This window comes from Rutilus rutilus (genome assembly GCF_951802725.1).
Source record: "Rutilus rutilus genome assembly, chromosome: 6".
In the NCBI taxonomy this organism is placed as follows: domain Eukaryota; kingdom Metazoa; phylum Chordata; class Actinopteri; order Cypriniformes; family Leuciscidae; genus Rutilus; species Rutilus rutilus.
In genome coordinates, this window is record NC_140214.1 from 38643511 (window position 1) to 38657869 (window position 14359).

The following is a 14359-nucleotide window of genomic DNA, read 5'->3' on the forward strand; positions in this document are numbered from 1 at the left end:
GACGTCTTCAGAAGTAGTTATTGAGAAATAACAGGGGTTTAAATCTAATGTGTTTCATTTGACATCACCATAACGGTGATTAGTGTTTCCATTAGCGTTTGAGGGTGCTGGCAATGAACACCTTCTTTTAAGGACGTTTCGCTTCCGCTCAGGCTCGGGTTCCTCAGAGTTCGAAGTCTCGCTGTTGCAGATGCACAGTGGCAATCTATGGATCGCAAATGGATCTATCAGAGGGGTTTGAGACAGGCCCAGCCTTACGTCAGCCCTCTCCTGATGTATCTGGTGCCTTTTCCCAGTGTCAGAAAGCACACACTGCGGTTCCTTCCGCACCAGTGCTTCATATATCCAGCTGAGGATGTAGAAAGCATAGGGTGTGGTGACGAAGCAGAGGGTGATGACTCGCAATCTCTGAAGAATGATTGCGTCCCATTCTGAATCAGTCGGTCATGTAGTTCGAATTCAAAATGCTATGAGACAGACCCTACCAAAGATCAGATCAGAGGACTGGTTTGTCACGATAGATCCTTCCACGTATGATACTTCCACGTATCCATCCTTTCATAACACAGGGATTTCCTCAGGTTCGCTTTCAGGGGCAAAGCTTACACCCTGCCCTCCCCGCACCCTGTAGTTCTGTTGAATGCCATTTATTCGCATTGTAGCAGTGACTCCTGTCCTTCCACATACTTGCAAATCCTTCATTTCCAATCATTTTGGCCAAAAGGAGCACGTAATGAGTTCATTGACTTCCTTTTGTGTGTGCTAAAATGTAAAAGAAACAATAAAGTGCTATTTCTTGCAGTTTTTGTATTATGGCGTGGTTAACACTTGTGTTCATTTGAAGTTGACAACAGAAAATATTCTGAATTTATTCAACATGTTAATGGTGATTCTGATATAGCCATACACTGAGAAAACTTTCATTTTAATTCTGTGGGTATTAAATTGTCATTTTTAATTTGCAGCGTAGCTACTTAGAAATACTAAGAAAAGAATACAAACTAGAAATCAGGGGCCAGTTGCATGAACTCAGCCATTATGTTAAGACAGTGTTTTAAGTTCTAGTATGATGACCCACTAGCAGACCAGTCAAGGGACGATTAGTCTTACTTTTCAGGCCAATGTACGTTTTTAGGTAACTGACTTAAAAAGGTTATTTACAGTCTGCTTGAAAGAAAAAAAATGGATGACAAACTTGTAAGACTAGTGCATAAGGTTATGCAACCGCCATTAGGACTTGTTCTTGGTAAGTTTACGCACCTTAAGTGGGAAGAAAATAAAAGGGCGCGTATATAAACCCCAGCTGTTTTATTAGAACTGTCAGTTCTAATCTGTTGCCTGTCACCGACAAGAACCTCCTTAGAGTTATTACACAGCATTCTCACATTAATTAAGATTATCTGAGTGTCCAGTGAGAAGATTGATTTAAATTGTTTTGTAAACCATTATATTGGGTGTGACGGTGGACTGACTGTCTACACCCTCTCGCGCATACCCCGCATTCTCCAGCGCGCGCCCGAAGCCCCGCCCCCGCTGACCGTTAGTCAGTCCGTGACCGAGTCTGAGTTCCGCAAGTAACGGCAGGAGAAGCGGCCGGAGAATGGCGAAGCTCTGCGGGATCTCACTCTTCTTGGTGCTGCTGAGTCTGGCGGTGAGCAAAAAGATTCAAAAGTTGTTTCCAGTGGTCATGCTGACACGAATATAATCTTAAAACTGTTGTGTGTATCCTTAAAGTTTCGTTTGTTTCATTTGGATTGTTTTCTAAACACTCTTTCAACACTCTTTCTTCAATCTGTGCTAATAAGAGAATTGTTTTATATGTGATTTAAGAACGTACATGGTTGTTTTCTGTTTATATTAACTGTGTGTGTGTGTGTGTGTGTGTGTGTGTGTGTGGGTGTATGTTTGTTCTCTCTGCTGGTCATTCTTACACAGATGTGTGATAAGTTAGTCTGAGAGGGGATATGAGTGTGTTATTAATCAACTTTAGGAAGGAAATATACTGAAGAACTGTAACGTTATATGTAGGCTATAGCCTGTCACACTCATACTCTGTTTTTATGGAGACAGACATTATTGGTAACGTTAGGTTAAACTATTGTATTCCCAGATTTCCAGAGGAAGAGAGCATAATCTTACTCAGGGTGGGAATTACCGAGTTGTTTGATGAAGTCAGAACATACGTTTTTTCTTATGGCGAATCTTCAACTTTGCCACTTTATGTAGCAACCAGGTATCTTAGTGCTGGGCGGTATGACCAAAAATCCATATCACGGTATTTTTCTAAATTATACCGGTTCCACAGTTGCCTATATGACGGTTTTTATTTTTCAAGCATGGCTGGGTGTTAACCACATTTTCTACTTAGTGAGAGAGGAAATACTGCAGTAGATTGACTTATAATGCCATATTTTACTGTCATGAGTGAATATTGTGGAAAAAAAATCCACATTAGTATTAAAGGGTTAGTTCACCCAAAAATGAAAATTCTGTCAGTAATCACTCACCCTCATGTTGTTCCAACCCCGTAAGACCTTCGTTCATCTTCGGAACACAAATTAAGATATTTTTGATTAAATCTGAGAGCTGGATCACTCCTCCATAGGCTTCTAAGACACTATAACTTGCTGGCCCAGAAAATGTATTAAAGACATCGTTAATATAGTCCAAGTGACTCCAGTGGCTCAATCTTAAGTTTATAAAGCGACGAGAATACTTTTTGTGCAAAAAAAAAAAAAAAAGACTTTGTTCCACTTTTCATTTCCTTCTATCTGGGCCTCAAGTCTTTTCACGTAGTGTTTAAGCGTAGCGCGTCTGTGTTGCATGTCACCACGCAGGCTCACTATTGGCCGACGCTGGTCATGTGTGTGATACGTGGCCAACCACAAATAGATTTTCCAAAAGGCTGTGTTGATATTGTGAACCAACATGGCAAACACATTGAAATCTAATTTGACATTTATCAATTATAGCTTAACATATCCATCTTCACCGTCACGCTTAGTAACACACACACAGCTGTGCAATCGCTTTAGTGCCGGGTTACAAATCAGACAAAATCACTTTATTATATAAGTCGTTTGAACTACGTTATAACGCCCATTAATGTTTTTTTTTAATATGATTCATAACCGAAGCTATAGATTGCGAAGTTCAACATTTCTCATTCTTAGTGTTTTTTTTTTTAGTTTGCTTACATAGTAGTAGGCCTATAGCATACAGCTATGAAACATGTTACGTCTTATTGCTTAATAACAATTAACATGTCGCAAAACATACCTAAAAATGCAATTTCTTTCACTTTAACTATATAAATAATCAGGATAAGGGGTTAATAATAATAATAATAATAATAATAATTAAGGGGTTTGATTGATTACATTAAGAATCACAAGAACAGCTTTAGATCAGGCATACTACTGGGGTCCTAAGCTGGGACTCACTTCAGCACTTCACCACAGTGCAACAGTGAAATGCGACCCCTCTCAAACAGTGTCGCGCCGCGCCCCGTTACGATCGTTGTTAAAGCGACATACCCCGGTATTGCGGTATATCATATCATAACAAAAATAAACACCGATATTCGGTATGAACTGGTATACCTCCCAGCACTACAACCAGGGAATAAGTTTTCTTAAAACTAACACAAACTTCATTTACACTCGTTTATTTTTTATTTATTTTTCAGCATTTATCTTTGCTACTTTCGCATTTCAGTCGTCCCATAGTGAATTTGTTTCCATCATCCCATACAATGCAGCCTTAATGTAGCTGCCATGATCCCTGTCTGGTGTTCCCCTTGACTTGTGTGGACTTTTATGTTATTTCCTGTTCAGTGCCTGTTAAGTTTTGTAGTCCTTTGTAGTTTTTCTTGTTTATTAGTCCCTGATTGTTCCCAGGGTTGTTTGCCAATCTCCCCTGGGGTGTATTTATTACCCAAGTGTTTCTCATGTTCTTTGTCTGGTGTTGTCCTTTGTTGGATGTGTTTGGTGATGCTCATTCGTTTCCCTGGTTCCCAGATGTTTATTTTGTTATTAAACTATTTCTGCATTTGGATCCAACTCTTCTTTTTGTTTTGTTTTTTTGTGTGTGTGTGTTCACCTAGCGTTACAGTAGCCTGAGCAGAATATTTTTTATTGTGCATCATGTCCAATCGAGCTGTAATTCTGTCAAATTATGAAACAAAAAGTATAAATTTATTATTTAATTGCACATATTTTGTATTCTTACATCTGTTTTACTCCTAAAAGCTTATCCAGTGTAGTTTATCACATTATTTGGGTAAAATAGACACTGATGTGCATTTGTGTTTGTGTAGATACTGAACACTTCAGCATCCGGAGGACAACAGAAGAAAATCAGACAGAAGAGAGAATGGATAATCCCACCCCAAAGACTGAGGGAAAATAAGGATTATACGGGTTGGGAATACATAGCCAAAGTAAGATCTTCATTGTTTTTTGTTTTTTTTCTGCAGTGTTTTTTGGGGGAATAAACCCTACCCTAGTGAAAAATAAATATACTTAAATGTATTTGAAATATATTTATTTTATGCTAAGTATACTACAAATACATTACATATGTAGGCTACTTAATATAAATACCCTGCAACTGTACTGTTGGTATACTAAATTGGTATACTTAAAGTCTGCTAAATTGGAACAAGTAATTTTGTGCTTAATGTACTTTAGTTATCTGGAAATTGTGCTGAGGTCCAACTAAAGTCATACTTAAGTTTATTTGATTGTGCTAAAATGGAGCTATTGATAGTATACTTTAGGCACACTTTAAATATCTTGCTTTTAAACTATACAGTGATCATACTTTCCCTACTAATAGTGATATTAAACACTTAGGCTTCATATTATTTTTTATTTTTTATTTTTTATTTTTTTTAATTGCTTACATACAATTTCTGAAACTATGGCTCTATTTATCTGAACTATTTCTTGAAACTAAACACACACACAACATGCAAACCATCACATGCAAAAGCAAACAGTTCATTCAAAACTATTTTGACTCATTCAAAAATGGTGTTTTTGCATAGTAACTCTACACACAAACATCAAATGATTAGCCACATAAACACAACAAACACAGATGTGAAAAATGTAAAACACTTCTATCTTGTGTCTTTTCCTTGTTCAGTGTGCAGTGAGTGTACAGGAGTGTGTCACACACACACACACACGTCTGTGCCAAAAATACACCGTATATACAGTATACATTTATGGAACTGAGCTCAATCAATACTGAGCTGACTTGAGTTGAATATTGACACATGTGCATTTTATCTCATAAATACATTCTTTCCGACATGACTTGAAAACACTGTAACTGCCGAAGCTAAACCTTGACCTCCATTGGCCTGCCCAACGTCCTATCATTGGTTGAACCAGAAGTTGACACGTCAGACTGTTATATGCTTATAGACCATAAAGCCAATGCATCACACTCACCAACAACCGCTTTTGCTTTACTTTAGCTAAAGAACCGAACTCGCTAGTGCGCACACTATTGGGGATCTGTGTTGCAGATTTGACACATTTAGCAAAAGACACAAGTCTCATCATGTACTTCAAATCTGAGAATAATTTCTTTAGATGATGCTATGTATATATTTTTTTGTTGCAGATAAGACTTTCTTTTTGTGCAAACCAAAGAAACTGTGAGGAATGAACTGAAATAGTTTATTTCTGCTAACAGGTGCTGTAAGGGCAGAATTTCCAAACACAACTTTTGCCAACAGTGCAAATGTAACAATGAGCAATTTGCAAATAAAATGATTTAATTTGTTAAATATTTAAGCATAAAATATTTCAATCATATTTAACCTTTTCAAAAATTGCTTAATTCAATTCAGATTTATTTCTATAGCACTTTTCACAATTTTGCATGGTTGCAAAGCAGCTTTACATAGGCTACATATAGGAAGTAGTTACAAAAGTATGTAATTATGACAAATAAAGAAACAACATAGCCTACAGTCAGTTTGAAATAGTTAAAACAAAATCATGTATGCCTACCCGATCAGAAGTTTGTTACTTTAGTGTATTCCTAATACACTCTAATGCACCTACTGTAGTGCATCTTTTCCCATTAAAGGAACTTTAATGTCAAATAAAATGTCAAATACTCTCTGTGGTCAATAAAAAATCCCAAAAAAGAGTAGGGGTGTAACCCCGGCATCCTGGCCAAATTTGCCCCTTGGCCTCTGTCCATCATGGCCTCCTAATCATCCCCATATACTGATTGGCTTCATCACGGTCTCCTCTCCAACAGTAAGCTGGTGTGTGGTGGGCGTTCTGGAGCAATATGGCTGCCGTCGCATCATCCAGGTGGAGCTGCACATTAGCACACTTCAAGTTTACTTGGAATGCCATTGCAATGTGTTTTAAAATCACTAAAAGTGTGTTATCAGTGTAATAGTAATGTATGCTCAACATGCTTACAGTGTAATTGAATTGCAATTGTAATGTCACCAAAATACATTTGAAGTTTATGCTGTGTGAATTCTACATTTCAAAACTAAAAAACAAGAGTATATTTGAAGTGTACTTGAGTATACTTGGAATAGTTCCACTTTAGCACAAACAAGTATATTAAATACAACTTTTATTGAACTTAAGCACTGCTTTTGTACAACTAAAATGCATTTAATACAAAATTAGTTGTTCCAATTTAGCAGAGTTTTAAGTATACCAATTTATAGCATGCCACAAATACATTTAGTTATACTAATTTGTACATGTATGCTTAAGTATGCTATTTTTTCACTAGGGAACACTTCTATTCTATTTTTATTAAATAGAGGAACAGGAAACATTGAGAATCTCTCCAGATCCAAAAATTATAAGCACTTTTCCAGATGCTCCTTTTTTAAACCCATATTAAAGAATGACATTTCTTTGATTTCAGATCCGTTCAGACGAGGAGACCAGGACAAGTATCCGGTATTCACTGAGTGGATCAGGGGCGGACCAGCCCCCCGTCAACCTGTTCATTGTTAACAAGGAGAATGGCTTGGTCAGGATCACTGGAGTGTTGGACAGAGAGAAAACTCCCATTTATTACGTGAGCAGCCCTTTCATCTTTCATGCACTCCTATAAACGTTTATTGTATGGGTGTCTGTCCTTCCCTGAGTAATCTATGAAAGTGTACTGATGACTCAGTATGAAAGATAGCAGCTCGCAGCAACATTTCACAGGAGAGCTTCATTGTCATGAAGTGGTGAATGTCATGCATTCTGCCTGAATGACAAGATTACTAAATTAGGTGCGGCTCATACTTAAAAAACCCACAACTTTTCTTAGCCTTAGCACACGTTAAAGAGAGGGAAAGTAAAGTCTGTGCGTGTGCAGGTATTTGTTATCACAAAGAAATCATGATACGTTAATACGTTCAAATTTAAGTTGAAATGAAACAAGAATAAATGTGGGGCTTGATTTTGTCCATGGGGAATTGATTGAATGGTTGTGGTTTGCTATTGGTGGATCTCATTTGAGTGACAGGTTGCCTGCAAGAGGGAGGGGAAGATATTCTTATGAAATATTACGAGGTATAAAAAAAAAAAAAACTAGTATACTTTGGACTTAAGCCGTGAGTTAAATATGTTGATTTACACAGCTTACATGAACATGATCATCACTAGGCGACAAATGAGTTGCTTATCAAAGTGAAGCTAATGTGAAGGGATAGAGAGAGTTTGTGTTTGTGGATCAGAGTTCACACACTTCAACTGAGCCGATAAACAGCGTTTACTGCGAGGAGTTCTGATTGGGGAGCTTTTATGATATTCTGATATTTTTAGCACACCCTGGTTTATCCTCTCTATCAGGACTGCCTATCATATTTTAGTTCATTTGACGGGGTGTTTCATGTAATTTGTGTTGCATTGTTCTCACTGAATGCAGTTTTGGAAAACATATTTGTTATGGGAGGACGATGTGTAAGAGTAAGGGTGGGGAAATATGAATGCCTGCCAATAAATAAGAATTTATACTGAAAAATGAATGGCTGATGATAAATGTTAAGTTGCCAAATAGTTCGTGAGAATATATCCAATTTCTCAACTTAACTTTCATGTCACCAAAAACCAGTTTGAACATGTTGAAATGTTTGGTGATTTCATTTATTCCAGCTTCGAGGGGTGGCAAGGTTTCTGGATGGGAGTAAAGCTGAGAAGGATATTGAGTTAAGAATCGTGGTGCAGGATGAGAACGATTGTACTCCTGAGTTCAACTTGACAACTGGATCTGTTCCTGAGCTGAGCGCCATAGGTACTGGGATAATTCATGAAACTCATGAAATTGCTTCGATCATTTCAAGTGTTCAAATTGTTTGTACAGCTGACTAAATGAAGAGTTGCATTATGAATTAGATTCATGATTTGTCAGGCTAGTGGTCTAAGTTTCATTTAAAGGTGACGTGTTGCCTTGCCTTGCCTTGCCTTGCCTTGCCTTGCCTTGCCTTGCCTTGCCTTGCCTTAAGGTGACGTGGGTTTAAAAAAAAGAACAACCTAAATGTGCATGCAACATTACCATAACTCATAAACATGGCAGAAAAAGTCACGGGTAATGGAATATTCTCATTTTCCACTAGATATTTTCCTCTACATCTCATCAGCAATTTCGATTTTGGCACGCTCTGCAGCAGCTGACCACTAAGGAGCGAATGCACAGTGATGTGACCAGATTCAAACTGTGCTTTCGCGCTATGGCTGGCGCTGAGCCAAAGACGGATTTACAGCAAATAATTTACAGCAAAACAATACATTTATAGTTTGTAAAATACACAACGGTGTCTATGGAAGCAGCAATAACAATCCATTCAAATATATAATAATAATAATAATAATAATAATATGTTTATTTTCTATAGCGCCTTTCAAGAACCCAAGGTCGCTTCACAATGCAATACAAATAGCAAACAGACAGCAAGCAAACAGATACAAAGGCCATCTGCTTATAACAGACAAACAATTGACATGAATCAAAGAAAAACATATTGTACTATTTATCAAAATATACAATTACGACAAAGTATGTAGCAAATAGAACTGAGAAAGTGGAGAACAGAGAAAACAGTGTTGAGGATACTTATTTATTGGGCAAGCTTGAAGATATGAGTTTTAAGTTGTTTTTTGAAGGTCCGGATGTTGTTGGTCGCACGAAGATTCGGGGGCAGCTTATTCCATAGCTTAGGGCCAACAACACTAAAAGCCCTACCGCCCACCGTAGAGAGTCTGACCCGGGGTACCACGAGTAGGTTTTCAGTGCTAGACCTAAGGGCCCGAGTTGGAACATATGGCTGTACCAAATCAACAAGGTATTTGGGTGCCGGGCCATGTAAGGCTTTATATACTAGGACTAACAGTTTGAATTGGATGCGGTTTATAACAGGAAGCCAGTGCAGTTGGTGAAGGATAGGAGTGATATGGGCAGATTTTTTATTATATGTGAGGGCTCGTGCAGCAGAGTTTTGTACCATTTGAAGGCGGTGTATTGCTTTGGTGGGTAGTCCGCTGTATAATGAATTACAGAAGTCCAATCTGGAAGTGATGAAAGCATGAATAACAGTTTCCGCATCTATAAAGGTAAGAGAGGGGCGAATACGAACAATATTCCGCAGGTGAAAGAAGCATGATTTGACAGTCTGACTAATGTGTGAGTGAAAGCAGAGCGTGGGGTCGAACAAAACTCCCAGATTCCGTACAGTTTTTGAAGGCCTAATCTCAATACCATCTATATCAATAAAAATGTCATGTCTGGGTGAGCTCTGTGATCTAGGGTTAATCAACAGGATTTCGGTTTTACCAGCATTAAGCTGTAAAAAGTTAGAGGACATCCATGTTTTAAGTTCGTGGAGGCAGGAGATAACTGAAGAGGGTGGAAAAGATGAGCTGGGATTGATCGTGAAGTAGATTTGAATATCATCAGCGTAGCTATGAAAATTGAGACCACCCAGCTGGCATTTTAACGTAGAGTCAGCGTTGAATCAACGTCAGGTGTCAGTGTTGGATAACCGTTGGATTTTGTTTAGATTTTGCAAATCTAATCAACGTTGAAATAGCAACGTCATTCCAACGTCAATCTAATCAACATTGAAATAGCAACGTCATTCCAACGTCAATCTAATCAACGTTGAAATAGCAACGTCATTCCAACGTCAATCTAATCAACGTTGAAATAGCAACGTCATTCCAACGTCAATCTAATCAACGTTGAAATAGCAACGTCATTCCAACGTCAATCTAATCAACGTTGAAATAGCAACGTCATTCCAACGTCAATCTAATCAACGTTGAAATAGCAACGTCATTCCAACGTCAATCTAATCAACGTTGAAATAGAAACGTCATTCCAACGTCAATCTAATCAACGTTGAAATAGCAACGTCATTCCAACGTCAATCTAATCAACGTTGAAATAGAAACGTCATTCCAACGTCAATCTAATCAACGTTGAAATAGCAACGTCATTCCAACGTCAATCTAATCAACGTTGAAATAGAAACGTCAATCCAACGTCAATCTAATCAACGTTGAAATAGCAACGTCATTCCAACGTCAATCTAATCAACGTTGAAATAGCAATGTCATTCCAACGTCACGTTTCTCAACATAGGTGAATTTGCCAACGTTGAATCAATATTGATTTTAGTTTAGATTTTGCAAATCTAATCAACGTTGAAATAGCAATGTCATTACAACGTCACGTTTCTCAACATAGGTGAATTTGCCAACGTTGAATCAATATTGATTTTAGTTTAGATTTTGCAAATCTAATCAACGTTGAAATAGCAATGTCATTACAACGTCAATCTAATCAACGTTGAACAGTCAGCTAGGAAGAAGCCAATTGGTCAAAGCAAGACCAGGAAGAAGATTAATAAAGACATTTCACTGACGTAAGAAACATGCTTTATTGCATGGCTGCAAGTGTGCCAACATTTCACACAACATCATTTTACACGTGTCGAACTTTAACCTTTAGAAAAACGGCCCAAACATTGGGCAACATTGAACACGGCTGGTTAAATCTTCCCTTCTTGTTACTTCTTTCTGCCACCGCCACCTATCCTCTCTGGTGCATATTTCAAGTATTTGGCCATGTATTCGTCTACTTTTGTTGTAGTTGTATCAAATGAGCTCAAGACAGCGTCTGATGAGGGGGGGGGAAACAGATCAGTATTAGCAAACGTTAACCTCTCAAATTAAAATATTTTGCAAATATCAACTTTTGTGGAATTGCCAATGTTTCAAGTATATAAATTAGTATTGATCAATGTGCAAGGTCATTGATAATCATGTGCTTGGGCAAGCAACAAAAGGCAGTTGGTAGTAACCAGTGCTGCCGGTAGAGAAGTTAGTCTAGAGCCCAGAATGGAGTACTGTATATAATATTTGACCATGCTCTGTAGAGTCCTCCAACTAAAATGATTTCTTCATTTCTTATGAATTATTATTCTGCTTACTATATTCAATTATTTAAAACACTGTTACAAAACTACTATGTTAAAGCAAACTCACCACAGATTATCTTGTAGAGACGGGTCTTCATGAAGGCAACCTTCCCACTTCTTCCTCTGAGGCTCATTATGGCCATCATTTTATTTGTCATAGTTCTGCCATGGTTAAACAGATTTATATTAGAATATTATATTGCAATCAAGTTCATTATGAAAATGTAGCAGAGAGTGAGTAAGTGGGTGTGTGGGGGGAGTGCATGACAGTATATGACAGGGAACATCACTGTAAACTAATGCAAAAAAGGAACATAAAGTTACTTACGCAGCCATTGACTTCTTCACATGGTCTGCAGCATCAACGCCTCCCAACATCTTCAGTTGTTTACTCGGAAAAGAACAAGAAACAAGAAATTAAAATTATAACCAGAAAATGTGGTCAGAGTCAGACCTCCACAAAGCAGGCACATGATGAGGACGAGGAGTTTGTAGTGGTCACCAAAGTGAACAAGCCAATTGTCATAATGAAACTTTGCCAGCACTTTACAAGATTAATTATTTAAAACTTACCAGTTCTACTCCCTCATTCTTGTCCTCCAAGTGATTCTCTAAAGCTTCAAGCTCTTCTTCAGTGTTTGCCGGCTTCACTTCATAACTTGTTCCAGCAGAGCTCTTGTCCCGCTGTCTTCCCGTATAGTATTTTCCTATAAAATATCCCGAAAAATGAAAATTTCAACATTCATCTTTCTGTTGCTATCCCTCTGCTGACAGCAAAAATTCGTACTACAAAACTGCAGCATTAACTATGCGAGTTGTGAAGCTAGGTCTAACGTGACTTTGCTTACAGATTGGCATGAAATCGTGCTCTCACAACAACCACGCTGTTATCTTAAAAAGGCCAATATCACGCTAAGGTTGACTTCAAGTAAGCAAAACGATGCTTTGAAAACATCTGTTTCGCTGAAAGGGCAAGGGGGTAGAAACAGGACAACAGTGCAGAGACTGACAGGTCCGATGGAAGGGCTAACATTAATGTTATGAGAGTAAGGTATTAAAATACGGGATATTTTACAGGAAAATTTGTCCACATACTGGTCCCTGGTTTCCCCATTTAACGTATCCCGGTAAATTCCACATCCTTTTCGGGATTCTAGCATCTTTTTTCTTTCTTTTCTTCTCCCTACTCTGTTTCTCCTCGTTCGACTTGCTGTATGTTTACATTCGCGAGGCCATCAACATGGCCGCCACGCCAAGTATGACGTCACGACGCCCATATTAATATATGTGACAGAGTCAGGCACACACAACATTTATTTAGGAATTTTCTAGTTATAAAATGTGACTTCAAAAACTTTGCTTACCGTTTGAGATGTTACCACCAAATTCATTCCGAACCCGTCCAGGTCAGAATCTGCCTGACGATGACAACACAGACCCACTTCGCGCATGCGCAATCGGGTGTTGTCTGGAACCGTCAGAGCCAATAGAATCACAGTTGTGTGATGGACAACCGCCGTCCTCCAATCAAGCTCTTGTGTTGAACGATATTCCAAAATGATCAATCAGACTGGAGTTGCTCTCAAAGTACGCCAGGAGATGTAGAAAGCGTCTCAATTCTCTTTTGGCTGATGTGTATTTATTTTTATTTTTTATTCCTTATGAAAACATGAATTGTATCTAAATGATGTATTACAAGATCAATTTCTTTTTTCGGCAAATTGTAACAAATGTGTTATGCAAAAAAAAAAAAAAAAAAAAAGAAAAGATGTAACGTTAGAAAGCGCTTTTATCACGACTCAACAAACGTTTAATTCAGAGTTGATCTTTCAACGTTGTATCATTATTCATGTATCAACACTTTTTCAACAGTTTATTGATCAGCATTGTTTGGATGTTGGAACAACGTTATTTTTCTATTGATATATTTCAACAAAATGTTTAAAAGTCATGGTTGTAAAAAAACAATGTTGATTTGACGTACAACTAAAACAAATATTTTTATTTCTATGTTGAATCCGTGAGTTAACAACACCACTACAACCATTTAGTGTTCAACGTTGTTTTGACGTTGAATTAATGTTACTTAACAAACGTTTAATTCAGAGTTGATCTTTCAACGTTGTATCATTATTCATGTATCAACACTTTTTCAACAGTTAATTGATCAGCATTGTTTGGATGTTGGAACGTTATTTTTCTACTGATAGCCTATATTTCAACAAAATGTTTAAAAGTCATGGTTGTAAAAAAATAATGTTGATTTGACGTACAACTAAAAAATTTATTTTTATTTCTATGTTGAATCCGTAGTGAGTTAACAACACCACTTCAACCATTTAGTGTTCAACGTTGTTTTGACGTTGAATTAATGTTACTTAACAAATGTTTAATTCAGAGTTAATCTTTCAACGTTGTATCATTATTCATGTATCAACACTTTTTCAACAGTTAATTGATCAGCATTGTTTGGATGTTGGAACAACGTTATTTTTCTATTGATATATTTCAACAAAATGTTTAAAAGTCATGGTTGTAAAAAAATAATGTTGATTTGACGTACAACTAAAAAAATTATTTTTATTTCTATGTTGAATCCGTAGTGAGTTAACAACACCACTTCAACCATTTAGTGTTCAACGTTGTTTTGACGTTGAATTAATGTTACTTAACAAACGTTTAATTCAGAGTTGATCTTTCAACGTTGTATCATTATTCATGCATCAACACTTTTTCAACAGTTAATTGATCAGCATTGTTTGGATGTTGGAACAACGTTATTTTTCTACTGATATATTTCAACAAAATGTTTAAAAGTCATGGTTGTAAAAATAATGTTGATTTGACGTACAACTCAAATTTTATTTATATTTCTATGTTGAATCCACAGTG

At 37.3% G+C, this 14359-nt stretch overlaps 1 protein-coding gene and 1 long non-coding RNA gene across 3 annotated transcripts in view; one reads left to right on the top strand and one right to left on the bottom strand.

The window, feature by feature from the left end:
* Positions 1 to 1322: 1322 nt before the first annotated feature.
* dsg2l (desmoglein 2 like) overlaps positions 1323 to 14359 on the top strand; it is a 44079-nt gene continuing 31042 nt past the window's right edge. The window contains exons 1-4 of the mRNA XM_084410297.1: positions 1323 to 1651; positions 4319 to 4441; positions 6922 to 7077; positions 8145 to 8283. Coding sequence (XP_084266423.1) covers positions 1601 to 1651; positions 4319 to 4441; positions 6922 to 7077; positions 8145 to 8283 — 469 coding nt within the window. The 5' untranslated portion in view covers positions 1323 to 1600. The remainder of the gene's footprint in view (positions 1652 to 4318; positions 4442 to 6921; positions 7078 to 8144; positions 8284 to 14359) is intronic.
* On the bottom strand, positions 10910 to 13179 carry LOC311291333. Of its 2 annotated transcripts, none has more exons than XR_014627542.1 (5): positions 12832 to 13179; positions 12041 to 12174; positions 11796 to 11858; positions 11535 to 11629; positions 10910 to 11166 (listed from the first exon to the last, which is right to left on the bottom strand). It is a non-coding gene; the product is annotated as an uncharacterized lncRNA (long non-coding RNA). The 2 variants fall into 2 exon arrangements; XR_014627543.1 differs by lacking the exon at positions 12832 to 13179 and adding an exon at positions 12563 to 12707.